This window comes from Heliangelus exortis, chromosome 1 (assembly GCF_036169615.1).
Source record: "Heliangelus exortis chromosome 1, bHelExo1.hap1, whole genome shotgun sequence".
Lineage (NCBI taxonomy): Eukaryota > Metazoa > Chordata > Aves > Apodiformes > Trochilidae > Heliangelus > Heliangelus exortis.
Genome location: NC_092422.1, coordinates 56,474,287 through 56,493,479, shown reverse-complemented (window position 1 = coordinate 56,493,479; position 19,193 = coordinate 56,474,287). Strand labels below are relative to the sequence as shown.

The following is a 19,193-nucleotide window of genomic DNA, read 5'->3' as shown; positions in this document are numbered from 1 at the left end:
TAAAAAATCACAACTCCCCTCACTTTCTTTTATTCCATACATTATTTTACTGCTGTTTTAGAACTACATGTCCTATTTTTGCTCTTATAAATAGAATGCAACACACACACGTTCTATAAAACGAAGGCTGAAGGTTTACTGATGCTCACTAAGTACAAGGAAAGATGAACACTGAATAAATACTGTTTTTAACTTCTACTGTCATCTTTGCAATTGTCTATAAAAACTTTTCCCCTTGCAAGCTGTCAGTCACATCATTTTGCCTTGCAAAAGGTACCAGATTCTTGGTGTAAACATAATTAACCTTACTTTTCTAGTTCTTTGACATCTATTGTCCCATGCATTGTTCATGAACCATTCCTAGACCAATTCTTTGTTTGCCTTTGACATTTTAATATTTGAATGCCTTGTCGTTCCAACGCACTCACTGGAGTGAACAAGTTATTCTACCAGGTTTATCCAGCTCTCTCATCCTGAACTGTCTTCAAATGCAACCTATTAAAATTAATTGCTTCAATAGACATGTGATTTAGTATCATAATGCTCTCTTAATTATGATATTAAATTGTCAATCAACTGACCTGATTTTAAGCACCGGAAGGATTCATGCAGTTGCTCAAAAAGTCCACAGGTTTGGGCAATCAGGTTTTAATCTTGGAAACAGTTGGAAACTTTCTTTTTTTTTCAAGAAAGCAAGCAAACTGGTAGCACAAAGAATGTCTTGTCTTACAGTAATTTCTAACAAAAGGTTCACTTTCCTATGCTACTTTTGTAATGCCGTCTTTAAAATACATTCCACCTAAATGTGACGAAAAAGTAATTTTTATGGCTCCTCCCCTGTTTGGCCATAACATTCAATGTTAATGTTCTGGAAGCACAGGCTTTGACACTGGGCATGCTTGCAGACAAGATGCAGTGAGTTTTGCAGGAGGAGCCTATCTCAGCTAACAAGCCGGGTCCTGCACTTTGGCCACAACAACCCCATGCAGCGCTACAGGCTGGGGACAGAGTGGCTGAGAGCAGCCAGGCAGAAAGGGACCTGGGAGTCTGGATTGACAGGAAGCTGAACATGAGCCAGCAGTGTGCCCAGGTAGCCAAGAAGGCCAATGGCATCCTGGCCTGTATCAGGAACAGCGTGGCCAGCAGGTCCAGGGAAGTGATTCTGCCCCTGTACTCAGCCCTGGTGAGGCCACACCTTGAGTACTGTGTCCAGTTCTGGGCCCCTCAGTTCAGGAAGGATATCGAGGTCCTGGAGCAGGTCCAAAGGAGGGCAACCAGGCTGGTGAAGGGACTCGAGCACAGATCCTATGAGGAGAGGCTGAGGGAGCTGGGGCTGTTCAGCCTGGAGAAGAGGAGGCTCAGGGGAGACCTCATCACTCTCTACAACTCCCTGAAAGGAGGGGGTAGCCAGGGGGGGGTTGGTCTCTTTTCCCAGGCAACCCTCAGCAAGACAAGAGGGCACGGTCTCAAGTTGTGCCGGGGGAGATTTAGGTTGGACATTAGAAAGAATTTCTTTACCGAGAGGGTGACCAGGCATTGGAATGGGCTGCCCAGGGAAGTGGTGGATTCTCCATCCCTGGAGATATTTAAAAAGAGACTGGATGTGGCACTCAGTGCCATGGCCTGGTAACCCCAGCAGTAGTGGATGAAGGGTTGGACTTGATGATCTCTGAGGTCCCTTCCAACCCAGCCAATTCTATGATTCTATGATTCTATGATTCTAAGCCTGCTGATCAGCAGGGTTAAGGAGCCCAGGCAGAACACTGAAGGAGGCTTGACTGTCAGACAGCTTGAGGTTTTGAGTGCAGGATGGTTTCAGTCTGTCTGCATGACTACACTGTGCCCTGTGGAGATACAAACTGCTTCTATTAGTTGATACTGCAGCCTATCACTTCAGGAATCAGATGTGTTAATCCCATTAGTGAGCTCATATAAAAATGAACTCTGTAATGCCCTCACCTCTGTTCTGTCTTTTCAGAAATGCAGTCCAGTAGTTTTTGAGGCAATGACTTAGAGTATTACTCAGTGTTACTGAACAAAATGCATTCAGTTCAGGTGGAGGGGACAGTAAATGCCTCTTGAAATATATTTATTTAGGAAAAATAAAATACAAATGCAAAGTTGACTTTGAAATTCTTATGTAGTCAGCCAGGCACTGGAAGGGGCTGCCTGAGGAGGTGGTGGAGTCACCATCCATGAAGGTATCTAAAAACCATGTAGATGAAGCATTTCAGGACATGCTGTAGTGGCCATGATAACAGATTTAAATATATATATAATTTTGGTCTATATTTTTAGACCAAATTAGGTCTTCATTTTGTTTTACTGGGGGGCATATTGGCAGTTGGACACAGTCATCTTAGAGGCCTTTTCCAATCATGACAATTCCATGATTCTGTGACGTTTGCTATGCAGAAATAATAAATGAATTGCTTTTTACTCATTTTTCTTAGCTTTACTCATATTTTCTCTTCAAGCGTTCTCTACAGTCACCAAGTAGAAAATTACTTAACCCAGAGATTGGAATTCAGAGTATTTCTTGTCAGTTACAGAACTTACAGGAGTTTTATGACAAAAAACCAATGACGAACAGATTCAAAAGATTAAATAACCAGTAAGTCCCATGATGCAGGCCTCTCTTTTGAGACATATTTAAAATGCATAGAATAATTTATCTTTATTACTCGGTATATTTTATGGATTATTCTTTTTGCATATATTCAGTCTGTTAAAATATTTTTTATTTTTCACTTGATATTTTTCTTCAAATCAGTCATTCACATTGAGTAAATGACTGTGAATATTGGCACACATCAATAGTCCTTAATCCAGCAAGCATTCAAGCAAGGCAGAACTCTAAGAGCAAAAAGAGTTTTGTGACAGACAAGCTGGAATATGTTTTATGTCATTCTTACATGTTCTTTGGAAGGTGGAGGTAAGTTCCTTCTATTTGTACTTTGAAACATTTGGAATTGGGTAGTGATGTAAACATGCTATACAAACTGAACCTATGTGGCTCTGTTACTTCTATTTCACTACAAAGAGAAATCTGATCCATAAGACAATGGACTCACTGGGATGAAGGGGCAAATTCTGATTTCAAATGATAACAGGTCCTTTGTTGTTGATGCCATCCCTGTTCTTTCTATGCTTTGATTTTCTGTTCTGTGCTTTGATTTTCTTTTGCTGCATTACAGAATGAATGAACAACTGAACAATAACTTAGACATCTCTTTCAAAGTCCTGTGTAGAGTTGTTAATGCTTTCTGAAATATGTAATTCATAAGAGCTTTAGTATTCAGAGACTAATGTTGAAATTGGGCAGAGTTGCATAATTTTCAAAAAAAAGTTTGATATTTAAATGGATTTTTAAGCATTCAGTGAGCTAAAGTTTAATTTATTTCCCATGGATATAATTAATTTTTTAAAAAAATTAGCCATGTTGTATAAAACATTGTGAGTTTTATGTTGTGTAGAGGTGAATCTGCCAGAAATGGCACTTAATATAATGTAGCATCATTCTATTTTTTTCTTGAAAGCATCTGAAGGCATTTTGATCTTTCTTGCAATCCAGTGTATTGTCCTCCTATTCATTGCCCATTGATGACTTCCCCAGTCATGAAAATAGATGGTGCTAAGATCTGCTCAGATTATCTTTTAGTGCAGTGTGCAGTACTACCCCTCTTCCAAATCATTATAATAGATGTTTACTAGATTCTTTTAAAATTATGAATAACTATACAAGGCCAGGGTTTTAATTCACACCCATAAAGGCAGAACGGGAAAAAATATTTTAAGAACAAATTTTTGCCTCAATGTGTGTTTATATTCTGATCAAAACACTTGTTTGGGCTAAAACCCTAAGCCTTAATATAAGAATTAACATGAACAGTTACATTAAATTCAGCAAAACATAGACATTTACCTGTTCAAAAGTATTCTTTTGAAATTCTTCAAATCCAAAAATATCCAGTATTCCAATTTCAAATACCTGGTCACTGGAAAAAAAAAATTACAGATAATAAGAATTCAATCACATTAATAATATTTCTGTTGTTTCCAACAGAAGTATTTATGTTCTAGGATGCAAGCAGGCTGTATATCAAAAACAGAGTATGAAATACACAAGCAGAACATGTATACAACAGAATCAAAATTCTACTCACCAACCTAATATATAGAATATAAATAAAAAAACCAACAACCAGGGTTAAAGATTGTTTTAGCAGCCACTTAAAAACCTGAATTTGCTAGAGAAGGAAAATATCTTAGAATTTCTAAAGGCCAGTTTCTGAAAGTATAGAACTCATTCTATCAGATGAGAGACAGCCATGTAAGGGAAGCTTCAAAATTGCTTAGCTGCACTCAGTTACCCCTTCCAGTTTATAATTCTTTGACAGTCAGAACTGTTGCTACCAATGTTCTTCAAGGGAAACCTTTGAAGCCAAAGTCTTCTCTGTGCCAGCATCAAGTACAAGCTGCAAGCTCAGGCTGTACAAGAGGTTCCATTTCTCAGGGGAAAGAACAGTCAGGATTTGGACGTGAAGAACACAGATGATTTTGTATATATAAATGAATACTTGGCAGTGCATCTCATTTTTCATGTGCCACTGCTTGCATTCAGGGAAGAGCTTTTATTTTAGCCCAGTGGAAAGTTTAGGGCACAGCAGTCACCAATGATATGGACAGGAGAACTGGGAAAGGGACAGAAGTGTTATCCATAGTGCCTTGGGATTAAGTGACTGTAGGTTGGAAGGGTTTGAGAACTCTGTTTTCTTCACAGTCTCATTTGGCAGAGAACATGGGAAGGGGGTTATGTTAAAAAAAGAAAAAAGAAAAAAGAAAAATAATAAGAGAAAGGGGGAAAAAATGTTGCAATTTGAATGTCTGCATGCAGTGGGACTTTCTCCAGAATGAAATGATCTGCCAGCAGGGTGAAAGACTTTGCACTTTAGCCAATGTCTCTCTGGAACAGAAGAAATCAGTAAAGGAAAAATTATTCAGCTTCTTGAGAAAGAAGGAGGCCACTTTCTAAAGCAGATGAGTTTTCCTTTCTCTTTGCCAACATAATTTGTAAATGTATGGGGCTATATGCATACAAATAATATTGCAGCCTGCTGTGTCTGAAATCTGCTTTTCCTTCCAGATTTTCCTTCCACATTTCCCCTGGGTCTATCTGTACATCAGGATACAGATGAGAAGGAGAAAAAGGTGATCCACCCTTGAAGTACTTTAGTACAGTTCTAGTAAACACTACCATCTAATTAGGCAAGAATCCAGCTCTGAAAATAAATTCCCATATAACAAACAAAAAGAGTAAAAGCATTAAATGATTTAGTAATACAAAACAAGCTAGGAGAAACAATTCTCAGGGACAAGCCTGAGGCAGAGCAGAGCCTTCATCAAAAATTATATCCAAGAAGTTTGTCTGCTATTCTAAGGCACACTAGTTCAGTGCATTACTGATGGTCACAAGACTGGTTATGTGCGTAAATGTCAGACACTGAGAGTTGCATAATAAATCCAGTCTAGAATGGCTTTGTTGGGCAGGAGAGGTTATAGTGAGGTCGATTGGGCTCCAAGGGAATTTCTACAAGAAGCATAAGGATATATCACCACCTCCCTCTCTAGCAATGAGTACAATTTGAATTGTATTTTAAAATGTAAGCCTCGTTTCTCAAGTGATTAAAGATGGGTACAAATTCCTTGTCACACTGAGTTTGCAAGAATCCAGCCCATCCAAGAAGAGTAAGACTTTCTGAAAACAAACTACCTTAGACTTATATTGGAAAGCCAGAATTATTATGTTATTGATATAAGATTTAGGGGGGAAAAAGCACGTTGGGATTTCAGAATACTTACTAAGTTTTCACTTTTTTAATTATTTCATCATTTATCTACAGCCTTCCTTATGGAAAGGCAAAATATGAACTGCTTTGTAATATTGAAAAGCTGCTGAAATATTGCATTTCACACTTCTTAAGAGCTAGTTAACATGGATGGAACAACTTACCCTTTTCTGTCTGCTTCAGTAAATGGATTTGAGGCGGGATTGCTTACATACCAGTTGAGTACCATGACTTATTTTGTCAAATTAGTTTCTTTTATTTTTTCTAAAGGAATATATAACTTTGCATACAGAAAAGTCCTAAACAAGCTGACCTCAAGAATTATTGCAAATCAGGCAAAACAGGAACGTGGCCCTAGTTTCTAAAACTGCAGGTAAAAGCCTTAGAAGCCAGCCTATTGACTACCTCAAATAACATTTCTTAACAAAACTGTGGCATTTTCAAAAATATCTTGATCTGCTGGAGTTGCATGCTGTTGTTTGCAGGGAAACATATCCATCCAGGTTTTTTTTGTGAACTCCACCTGCTAATCTTGGCTTTCTAGTATTAGAAGATGCAGACATCACATGAAAAGAGCTGAAGATTTTACATAATTAATATCTTGCCTAGCGGGCAAGTACATCAGAACAAGGCTCTGTAACCTCTGCAACAGCAACATTTTGTTACTACATTGTGGCATTTATTTGCAAAACCTTACCAACTGTGATAGCAATTCACTGCTTTAAAATAGTGCCCAGATTTTGAAAATTAAATAGCTACAAAGAGCACTACATAAAAATTAAGTGTTTTTTTCATATGTGGCTACAAACTACTTTACTTTGTTTTCTTCTGGTTGTCTTCCTCTGGTTTATAATACTTTTCTTCTCAGACTCAGGAGAAGTGTCCATATATGTTTTTCTTGTCTAGCTGTCAACCATATTATTTGCAGCAAAATTACTTTCCTTAAATTAATCGTAGCAGAGATCCCTAAGGCAAAATAAAGCATGAGTGATCCCATGCTTATAAATGAAAGGACATGTCACCAGTGTCTAAAGGAACAAATATTAGAAAAGAGCATTTTGTTCTGAAAAATCCCCTTATTTTACTTTATTCTTTTACGGTTACTAAGCATGACTGACACTTTTCCTTATTATGTTTCAGATATTCAATATTTCCTATGTATAAACAAAACAGCTATAGTTTTAGTTTCTCCATTTTTCTCGGAATGACATCTCTGTAAGGATGTCCTAGAAATACCTTTTGATCTTATACACTTAACAACTGCACTATAAAGAAACTATGTAAAAACTTTTGGCAACTCCTAAAACCAAAACATACACCAGACATAATGTCTGATGATCTATATTGGTCTGATGGTCTTGCCATTCACCAAGAGATCCTCTTGACCTGTTTGCCATTCCTGGCAAGGTGAACAGAATTCCCTTTAAAGTACTTCTGACCCAATGCTTCAGACAAACTCACAGGGTGTTACTTGATCACTTATTTTTCATCCCAGAAAAAGGTCTTCAGCTCTGAAATCTATAGGGTTCATTCCCACTGTAAATTTTTTGCAATCTACCTACATAAAGGAGTGAGGTGAATTTATTGAGGCAGGATGATCTAACGTGCATTTTCATCTGCCCCAGAAATAATGTTTCTTGCTCTTCCTCCAACTTCTGCCAGTAACCAGGAAGGATGCCAGTTGGCTTATGGCTGGTGGGAATAAACTGATACTGATTAATGAGGAAATATTTATAGGATTAGATGGAGTATATAATCTAGCCTTTGAATGAGGACACTCAGAATCCTACTTCAGTACTCCCACAGGGACAGATTACACATGTGGGTCATAAATACAGTTCTTGAAGGAAATAGGATTAATAATCCAAGTCAGATATGCTCTTCATCTCAAACAATTATTAATACAAACTAGATTTTGAGATTCTGGAAAGAGATTTTTCTGAGATTGTTTTTAAGATTCCAAGATTTTTGCTGAGACTTGGTGTCATCACCACATTTGTCAGTCATCTTGCTCAATGACTATCATTTTTCTTTTAATATTACCTTACTCAGGTGTGAGTGGTACAGATAGAGACAGTGATGGGACAAAATGGAAAGAAACACTGTCTCTGTATCTGACAAACATTTCTTTGAGTGATTTGGCAGGTATGGTAGGAAGGGAGAAATATTTTTGCTACAAGACTGAAGATCTATAGCCATCTCATCAGCAGCTCAAACTCTTCCCCAGCTCTTTAAAGCAAAGTTTGTTCTTTGCTTTCAAAAATGATGTTGTCTTGTTTAATAGAACACTGGGAATGATCCAGACTGAAGGGGATCTCAAAATATGATACTATGAACCATACTGTATACGAAAATCTGTACTGTTTTTCTGTTTTAAAGATTTTCCTAACTTCATATATAGAGACAAGTGCAATTAGGTTGCGGGTTCATGGTCTGAACAGGACCTCTCTTCCTGTCCTTCCTTCATTCCCAGCTCCCTTATACTGAGTTCAGTAAAAGATAAAGAAATATTTCAGTTTAAGCTCTGATTTTTTTTTTTTCCTAAAACTAAGATTTCTACTTTAGAACATTCTATAAAACAGATAATGTGTATTAAGAAGTTTGTAATGAGATTCCTGAGAGCTTTTCTTTGTTCAAGTAAATGTTGCTGCTCTCTGGCAGTATTTGAAATTTGCTGGGAATAAAATTACATAGAATACATAAGCTTTCAGAAAATACCTATTGAGAAATATTCTTTACTTCCTTTGAAACATAAATCTCCTATAGCTTTCCTAGAGGCCAATCATAGAAAGAGTTTCTCCTCAATGAATTACTGGGGATTTCAAGATGAATAAAGTAATAGATCTCAAAGGTATCTTACAACCAGTCCAAACTAGAACCCATGTTTATAATTTAGTTCTAACTAGACAAAGCATCAGAAAGTTCTTACAAAGGAGAAAAATTCTGAAGATGTATTATCTCACTTAGCACTGTCATTAAAACTCTTGTGTTTTATTTATTGCATAGTATTATAAAGTGATGAATTTGCTGGATTCTGGCAACATATGGCATCCTCTATCCTTAATAACTCTAAAGATTAGTATTTGCAGTTTTTCACAGAACTGTCCCCACTTCCCTCAGATCTGTTGGCAAGCATCACTTTTACCTTTGCTGGAAACCAGCCTCAAGGTTTTACATGGTGAATATAAATCAATCAATGACCAAAATAAAGTAACTTCACAATAAAAGTGAAACCCGAGTAACTAGTTTCCTCAAAAATGCCATGATCAAATGTTTCTCTTAGAATTACTAAGCCAATTAATCTGATTTTATTGCTTGATAAATTGCTTGAAATGGGATGGAAGTACAGTTAGGCTACCTCTCAACAAAACGAGAGAGATGAGTTAAAAAATTTATTCTGTGTTTCACGCCACCTGATAAGTACTAAGTAGAAGTTTCTGACCAGAAGTTTTTCCTGAAATGTACCAGCACCATTTGGACACTTTAGTTAATGTCTTTGGTTGATCCTTAAGCAGAAGTTTACTAAAACTGCACTAAACAGTGCTGTTAACTGAAAGAATTGCTCAGATGTAAATACAGTAAATCTGATCCAAAAATCACAGGTTCAAGCAATGCCTACCACTAATCCAACCTGCAAATTGAACTTGTTATACTTTGATTTACTACTTCAAGATGGAACAAAGAAAAGCAAGGGTGTGGGGGGAGGCATTTTCTTATCTTAAGATGGCTAAGACCCCAGCCTGGGGTACTGTGTCCAGCTGTGGGGCCTCCAGCCATGGCACTGTTGCAGTGAGTCCAGAGGAGGGCCACAAAGATGATCAGAAGACTGAGAGAGCTGGGGTTGTTCAGTCTGGAGAAGAAATAGCTCTGGGGAGACCTCAGAGCAGCTTTCTGGTACCTGAAGAGGCTACAGGGAATCCGGGGAGGTACTTTTTACAAGGGCATGTAGGAAGAGGACAAGAAGGGAGATTTAGGTTAGACATCAGGAAGAAATTCTTTGCTGTGTGGTGCACAGGTTGCCCAGGGAAGTTGTGGCTGCTCCCTCCCTGGAAGTGTTGATGGCCAGGTTGGATGGGGCTTTGAGCAACATGGTCCACTGGGAGGTGTCCCTGCCCACGACAGGGGGTTTGAAACTAGATTATCTTTAAAGTCCCTTTCTAGACAAACCATTCCATGATTGTATGAAATTGATTGCAATTTCATACAGTTCAAGTTTCATTCAGTTGAAGGAGAGTCAACTTCATTTTCACTCAGCTTTGGAAAGGGAACTGAGGTTAAGTTCATATTGCTGAAAGTGAATATGTCTTGTCAATACTGCCAATATATCTGAGCTGGTTGGCTTCCTTTGGCCAGCCTAAATTAAGAGCTTCCTTTTTTCACGCATTGGTATAATATTTAACTGTTGCAGATTCCTCATTCTTGACAAAATCAAACAGCTGTCCTGTTTTAGCTTGGACTGAGAACACCACACAGTCTCCAAGCTACTACACAGGTAGAAATACTTCCAATCAGAATTATTTCCACAAGGTAAAAGAATGTATGATGGCACTAAAAGGGGACTACAAGATAAACAATATATAAACATCTTTAACTTTCATTATTTGAAGGTCCTATGATACCTGGAAATTATAGATTTACATTGCTGAAACAGCAGAGATACACAACCCCCTAGTCTTAGAGAATGTAAATTTTTAAATATGCAAAATTACACATTGAAAAATTATTTCAGATGATTTTAATAAATATACTGATTGTAGATTTCCACCTCAACACCCACTACAAATGAGCTCACTGTAATTGGGAATACCTGAGCTGGATTACTCTCTGTAACAGACACGCACTGAGCTAAGTCCCAGGAATGAATGGGGAAGAACTGAATGTGACCACATGCCACTGTCTTTTCTTGTTATAAACACACTATTTCAAATATGGACATGGATTGGAAACTTGCTCTAACTTGGCTGTCCAAGTGCCTGCAATTCTAAGGGGTTGTATGATCAGAAACAGATGAGTAAAACCACTCCATGTTACTCTCTAACCTTCCCTTTGCCTCCAGAAGGAAGCAAGGCACTTGGATGGTCTATATAATGAAGGAAAGCATTTACATGAAAAAAACTCTGAGTTACTCAGGCATGGAAGATTTTTCTGTTAGTTAAGCCTACAGAAGACAAATGGGGTTTGTTACTACCTGGTCTACGAATAGATAAGATTGTGAAATCTTCAAACTCTAAGAGACAGCACTTGATAAATACTTCTCTTATAAAAGGAAAAAATACTTATTTTTTCCCGGAAGTTCCAAACCTGTTGTCTGTAGAGTTCCATTTATCAATAAAGCCAAGAAATCTTGTACTTAGTGTTCACTGGAAAGCTCATTTAAGCACGTGAGATGTTGAACCTTGGTTAAGTCACATGCATATGATCATCTAATCAGGGCTAGTCTCCTATGGTTTTGTTTTTGCTTGTTTCTTGGCTGCTCCATTGAAGCCCATTAATTAGTTTTGTGGGGATTTGTTTTTGTTAGTTTTGGGTTTTGTTTTTTGTTTTTTGTTTTTTTAAGCCACACAGGATAGCAGAAGCATTACATTTAACACATTAACCCAGAAACACCCAGAACATTCGTAGAACATTTAATTTGGTTAAGTTCAAACATTGATTTGAAGGTATTTGAACAAAATTTCCATTTTAATACTGTGTACTAAGGTTATAATTTGTGGGAGAAAGAACAAGTATAGTTTGCACTGAAAAAACACCAAGTACCTTTTCGCTTGTTGAATGACTTAGCTTATTCTCTATTGTCAACTCTTAAGAGGCTACTAATTCTAACTCACCAATCCAATCACCTGCATAAAGTGCCATGTTCCCCTACACAAATAAATAAATAAACCATTAATAAGGAAACAGCTGAAGGAATGGCCAGTGATTGAAAGATCCAAGCATCACTTGCATGCTATCATAAAACACTTTAACTGGTGGAATTATATTTCTTTTATAGATGTAGATCTGAACAGACAATGACACACCTAAGAGTCTGAAGGGCAATCCTACCTGCCAGTCTCATCTTGATTTTGAAGGTAGCAGTTGATTGTGTTCACTAAAAAGCTAAATAAACGACCGTACAGAGATTTGGCCAAGAGATCCCGATAAAATTCTGCAATCTCTGTTGTGTGTCTCCGTACAATCATGTCACCTAGGACAGAAAGCAGAAAATGGAGATGAAAACATGTTGTAAAGCTTGACTTAAGTAACTTTAGTCACATTAAGTCCTTCCATCCTTTTTACTTCTGTTATGCCAAATATATGTGTGGTGATAGTTTTCCTCTGAAGCCTCCAGAGAAAGATAAGACAATTATTAATACTCACAAGATGTTTGGCTTTGTACCTTTGTATTTTTTTCAATAGAAAAGGGCATGTGTACCACTCAGAACTAGCATTTTACTTTTCTGAAATTTTCCCCAAACCCCACCCTTGGACATTCCTGTTGACCTTAGTTCTTAGCATTAATATCTAATAGGTTACCTTGAAAAATCGAACTAAAAAAACCCCAACAAAACCAGCAACAACAACAACAACAAAACAACAAACCCCCCCAAAACCCCAACATTTTTTTGATTTATCCTTTAAGATTAATCAAGTTAGGAATCCATCAGCATCAGACTGTGAAACCCCTTTACTCCATATTACTAAGCCATTTCTAATTCAGTGTCTCAGTCTGACTTATTTCATGACAGATAAACCTATGTATTCCTTAAAGAGAAATTCACAAGATCATATAGGAAAAAAGAAACAAGAATTATCTGCTTTTAAAATTCTCAAGTCAGAAGAATCAAAATACTGAAAATGTTCTGATCTAAGAGAATGTGAACTTGGAAAAGATTACCTTTAAAATACTGAACATCAGTTGTTAAGGCTGAAGCAAGCTCATCTGGTGAAACCTGCAGCATCCCTGCCACTGAAATGAAAAGAGAATTTAAAGAAAGCCTTGTGCTCTATTGCATGTTTTATTTTTTAAAACAGATTTTCTTATGTAGAAGCTATTTTTTTTTAATAGTGAAGTAACCCACATTAAAGAAAATTTAATGAACACACAAAACTGGATTACTATAATCAGCACCTTGTGAAGCTTGAATGTATGTGTAGTTTACATAACAGCTCACTTTCCTCTTTGAAGGTTACTCAGGACTTTCCCCAGGGCTTGGCAGACTTTCTCTCATATTAGAGTTAAGGTATGCTACTTATTGACATTCTGCATCCATAAGCCACTTTGAAGAGATTTGTTAGTGACCAAGAGGGCAAACTTCAAAGCATGAAAACAAGAAACCCTTTTAAGACATGGATTTTGAATGTAAGGAATTCAGTTCAATGCAAATGGTTCAGCTGTTGACAAGGAGAACAAGAGTGTTTTAAAACAAACCTGCTCGCGGTGCACTGCACAATCCCTTTTGGCAAATTAAATGATTAAATATGACATTGAATTCGACAGTTTTCAATACTAATCTTTTATTTCATCCCACAAAAATCTGGAGTTTTTTAAAACATCCAATTCAACTGGTTAATGTCTTCCCATAGTAACCCAGGAATTTTCACAAGTCCTTTTTCCTGTCTCCCTGGAACTGTGTTTCCACCTGTCGGTGGATCAGTGCAAGTGCCCTGCTTGTGACACTCCAAGGTCACACCTTACTGACCTTGTTCCAGTTGCTGCAGGTCTGACACGAATGCTGTCTCAGCGTCTGTCAGAGCCGTAAAGCGAATGTCTCCAAGATGCAGAATCGCCGAGAGAATTACAAACAGGTTCTCCACCTCCTGCACGGGTTTTATGCAGAATTAAAGAGAAAGAAGAGATCTGCCTGGCACACCACTGAAAGGCAATGCTTTATAAAAATACAAATTATCTCGGTTTGCATCGGTGGCATTTGCCAGTTCAAAAGGTATGTGAACTATTAACAGGTGATTCGGATTTAGAAACCAAACTGCCCTATAGAAAAGAACAAGATAATATTTTCCTTTTCTTTTGTTTTAATGTCAATCACATTAGCTGCCGAGTTAAGAAAGTTTTTCAGAAAGTAATAAAAAAATACTGAAATATCATTAATTATAATATATTATTGAACGATATTAATAGTATCAACACACTTATTAATTAATATTATTAAATAATATTTTCTAATGAGAAGTCTTATTAATAATTCTTATTGGTAATATTATTCTTCAAGAAATAAATGTATCTTTATTCTGCAAGAAATAAATGTATCTTCTGCACAGAGAATTTCCATCAAGACAAAATCTGTTACCTGGGAGTAGAAAGGTTTGTTTTTAATTCAGCTGACTGTATTAAGAAACTAAGTATCCAGTTCTAAATTACAACAAGCTCCAGGCTGCAAAAGCTGTATTTAAGGTCTAGAAGATACAAAAGTAACCACCCCGACCCACATACTTGACTTTCCCAATAGTTGCATTCTATGTTCTGACACCTCTAAGGATGTGAAGTCCTTATCTTCAAGGCCGGGTTTTTACCGGGTTTTTACCCTTATCTTCCTGGCCTTGTTTTTACCACAGTAAGATGAGAACTGACTTTGTTGTTTATTTTTAAATTATTTTAAAGTCAAGCAAAAAAACCAAGACAAAATCAACCAACAAAAACAAAACAACAACAAAAAAACCCCTATGAAATACGAACCAAAAATGTCAAGATGTGGAGAATACTGTTTTTTGAATGTTTTTTAAGGTTAATTATATAAAAATGGTACTCCTTCAAATTTGTAAAGCAGAAAACCTGATATTCACTATAGCATTATGTGGCATCATGCACAGCAAAGCTAATTCATAATTCTTGGCTTTTTTTGGTTTTTTTAATATTTGCAATCAGATTCTAATGAAACATTAGAAGTGACACTGAAAAGTTGCACTTACCACATAAATTACATCCTTTATTCTCAATGGACTACAATGAATTCAGAACACACTTAAAGCATGCTTGGGTGACTTTTCATCTGTTCTCAAAAGCAACAGGTGAAAAAAAGAAAAAAAGGCTTTTTTTCTTGTTCCTTTATCTAAGAAATATGTCCATCTGTCATCAGAGGACATCAGAAAAAGCTTACAGGCTTTCTGAGATACAGACTACAATACCTCAAGTGCTGCTTAAGTACGTTTGATTTTCTAAACAACATTTTAAGACAAGAAATTAAATCTCATACTGAATGAGACAGATGTAAATAGGGCAAGAGTATAGTTTTCTGTTCCACAGCACCAAAGCTGGAGATTAAAAAAAACCAGCACAGGTGAAGTCTGAATAAGGTAGGTCTTACAAGAGAAGAAATGTCATACTAATGTGGCATGCAAGCTAGGGTGCTATACCCTGCTTCTTGGGAAGGCCTCTTAGGCAAGATGGAATGGCACAGTGTAACAAAACACTTCTTGCTTGTTAGTTTGTCCAGAACTCGTTTGGGGATGTCTGTGAAACACTGAGTTGGAGCAAGATGGGATAATTATTTATTCTGGTGATTTTGGTCAGGCCTTGGGTTTAGCTCACATCCCATATTCTCAAAAACTTTCTTATTGTCCCCTAAGATGCATGTTCCCTCCACTTTAAAACAATTTTTTAATAAACAGTAAAATACTTTTCCAGACACCATTGATGACTGCTAAGGAATGTTTATGCAGTTCTTCAAAAAGATAATCAACTTTATCATTAATTGTAGTTAAATAGTCAAGGAATAATACATACAGACCTCTCAATGTACCTCAGAAGTAAGAGGTAGAAATTTTAGGAGATATGTTTTATCTACATATACTCCTCTAACCTCCAGCACAGGAGACCAACCTGCAGTAGCCTGAAGCTTCCCAGATTCCTAGCCAACTCAGTTCTAATGCTTCCTGGATATAGATGAGTCTTGAAGGTAATTTATGCTTTTCTGTGAGGCAACATAACTCCTTTCAAGAACTCTGAGCAAAGTCAAGTGCTGGGTCTGGAAGAACACTATAGGTGAAGTGTTCTCAGACTGCTTCTGCAGGCTTCTAAAATTTCATTCATTATGCATACAATTATTTATTTGTTGGCTGAACCTCTTCATCAACAGAACATAAAGGTTAATGAAAGAGCCAGAGAGATCCGCTCATCCATGAGCACTGGGCTAAATGCAGAACTGCCTGGAAATTTTGCTACTGAAGTCCACAGGTACAGAGTTTGAACCACTAAAAGTAAGGAGTAATTCTGTCAAATATAGCTATATGTGTTCAGTCTTGTACAAGACCACATGAATATTTATATAAAAAAAAATAAACACTTTTCTTTCTATTAAAAGGTGGCAGAGGTTACCAAAGAACATTTATTACTACCTTAACTGTGAATACCAAACAACTACATGATGTACCATTGCCACAGAAGTCTACCTCATACTTGAATAACAACTTCAGTAAACTCACAATTTTTTAGATAGCCCTTGATCCCTTTTTTTACAGGTGTTGGCCACCTGTCACCTCTTATAATAATCTAGCACACTGTCACATAAACTTTTCCTCTGCTTTTCTTACAATGCTAAATATTATGTAGAGGTAAATACATGTTCACCTAATTCTAGAACTAATGTTCCTTATGTATTTGTTTTGCAGAAATGTCCCAGTTAGAGTTGTCTTAGGTAGCATATACATCTGTAGAAAATATGGGGAGCTGGTTCCTTTCAAGTATCCTGAAGGAAATTACATAGCTTACATGAGTTCTTAAATTGAGCCCTCGTTTCCTCTGATTGCCCCTCACACCTCTTTCCTCCAGACCTCTGTCCTCTTCTGTCTTTGTTAGCTTTATAGGATTAAATACAACTACCAGACCTAACTTCATGCTGCTTTTTTGTTTTTTTTTTCAAGCTAGCTTCTTGAAGTTACCCAGCTCTGATTTTTTCTGGCTAAGTATGTATTTACTTCTTTTCAGGTGCTGCTTGCAAAGGCACTTGGAATGTGTGTTACATAAATTAAAAGGGACAAGGAAATAATCAGGGAGAGGAAAAAATTCCTGTGGGTTTTATGAGGTTTCTGTCATATGGGATTTGGTTATTTCTTTTTATCTATGTAATTTAATTGTTTGGAGCATTATACCTTGAAGCTGTTTTGTGAGTCTTTAAGAATGAAAAAGATTTACATTGTTGGTGCTGTGTCTAATTAAAAGTGATTACAGTAATTTCCCCGGAGAGAACTAGTACCGTATATTGTTTCCACGTCTTAACCAGCAAAAAAAAAAAGAAACAGAAAGGCACTTTTTTTTCCCCACAAAAAGGCTACTGGTGAGGGTTCCTTATGGCCTGCTTTTAACTAAGTAATATGTTGATTTTAGCCACAAATAACACAAGCTTGTGTAACTTACCAGGGTATTGAATCCCAGAGCACCTAAAGCTTGTTTTAGTACAGCTAATTTCTCCCTGTTTTGAGGGTTGGCTGTTAACATCGTCTCTTCCAGTCCAGTCTGGCTTAGATACCTGCACAGAGGAAACACAGCATATATAGTATTTAAAAGGCTGGTGCACAATCAAACCTTTGAGTTTTAAAGCCAGCTTTACCCTCCTAACCAGAGGTTTATTACAGATTTTTCTCAGCCTCAGCAGGAACAGTTCCTGTGATAGAATACTGTGTATTTCTTTCCTTAAGCTTCTGTTTAAGAATTCCCCCCGTGCCCAGCCTTAGCCATATGTGCAAAATAAAATTTCAGGTTTAATTTATACCACTGGCAGTTTTGCCATTCTTGCACTACCAGAGATTCTCCTTCAGAAGGAAAATTTTAAGAGATTCTCTGCTAAGTCTGACAGCTTTAAATTCCCCTCCTGCTGGCAAGGGAATAAATGAGCTCTTATGTGCCTGATCCCATGATGATCATTTGCCCCCTTAGCAGCTGAATGGGTGACAAGTACACTCGGCATCTTTAGAACAAAGTAGTAACTAAGTACATAGACACTATAGTAAGTCTACAGCCCTTAAGCTCTACTACTTTGAAAGCTGTGAAGCAAAAATGATTTTTACAAAACTTCCCAAACCAATCATTAGAGGAAAGAAAGACACCTAGTGCAGCAGCTAACTTGGATGGGAAAGATAATAAAATGGAAACATAAAAGAACAGCAATCCAACAATGTATTTTGACCCTCTTGGAATATGTCTGTGGGGCAGATTTTAGTGTGTTCAGGTATCTTCATAATGCTGAAGTCACTAAGCATTAAGGTGCCTGAATATCTTACGGGATCTGATTTTTAATTATATCAGAATGAGAATGTAAAAAGATGTTTTCTTTTATCATTATCCTTAAATTATCTTTGAAATTTACATTCGTCACACAATCCATAATCTTCACAAACATCACTTACATCAACAAAGGAATTCCCCACACTTAAATCAAAATACCAGCATTACAACAGCAGCAAAGGTGGACAATTTACACATACGCCACTCCTTATCCCTTCATCGCAGTTACAACAACAAAAAATCCCCACAATTATTCTAATCTCTAATAATGTTCAGTCCATGATCTGTCATAAAGATGGCAGCTAACACTGGTTTAATTTCTGGCACTTGTTCACAATGCTGTTCTAGTTGTTCTATAGAGGACATAGAGTTTCAAAATAAAACCCCTATTACCACAGGAAGTCTGCCAACTCTCTAGCAAGCATGGTAGCTTTTGTAAAGGTGGCCTTTTATGTGAATGTGTGTAGCTTTTGGAAACACTTGGAAGACTTATTTAATATTTGTGCATTTCTAATTGATATTAAGGTTTATGTGATTAAACTAGAGTGCATTTTTAGCTGATTGATACCAGATTTACCAGTGTGGACTTCCATGGGAGTGACGATGGAATAAGTTATCTCACCAGGTGGGCAGAGGAAGAATGATGGGGAAAGAAAACATTTGCCTGGGTGCATAAGCAATTCATGCACCCACAGGAATATGCAGTCAGCAGATATGTCAAGTACAAACAAGCCCCACATTAGTGGCTAAACCTGGTGAATTAACACAGCCTTTGAGAGTGTGGGTCTGTAAGCATCACTGCCAAGTTCTGCACTGTTTTCTTGAGGCTACTAAACCCAGGAATTTTGTCCGAATCAGGTAGCTGCAAACAGCAGAACAGCTGTCAAATTAGCTAGAGCAGATGATACAAAGCATATGCCAGATTTATGATTGTTTTCTGGGTCATTTCTGAATTGCCTGCATGTTTCAAAAGAAGTCTCGAATACACCTGATATTGAATGTGGCATAGAACCTACAGGTATAAAGGTTAATCCAACAGAAAATTTTCCTCTGTTGTGAACTTCTGTGTGAGCTTCTAACAGTTCAGTGTTGTACATCATGTGTCAGTGGCATTTTTGACCCATAAT

The 19,193-nt window shown here is 37.1% G+C and overlaps 1 protein-coding gene across 2 annotated transcripts in view; it reads right to left on the bottom strand.

Moving 5' to 3' along the window:
* The window catches only part of MYO16 (myosin XVI), a 368,492-nt gene that overhangs the window by 106,276 nt on the left and 243,023 nt on the right, over positions 1 to 19,193 (bottom strand). For both annotated transcript variants that reach the window (XM_071743005.1, XM_071742997.1), the window contains exons 17-21: positions 17,200 to 17,311; positions 13,532 to 13,649; positions 12,727 to 12,798; positions 11,895 to 12,036; positions 3,926 to 3,998 (exon numbers count right to left, since the gene is read on the bottom strand). In XM_071743005.1, coding sequence (XP_071599106.1) covers positions 3,926 to 3,998; positions 11,895 to 12,036; positions 12,727 to 12,798; positions 13,532 to 13,649; positions 17,200 to 17,311 — 517 coding nt within the window. The remainder of the gene's footprint in view (positions 1 to 3,925; positions 3,999 to 11,894; positions 12,037 to 12,726; positions 12,799 to 13,531; positions 13,650 to 17,199; positions 17,312 to 19,193) is intronic.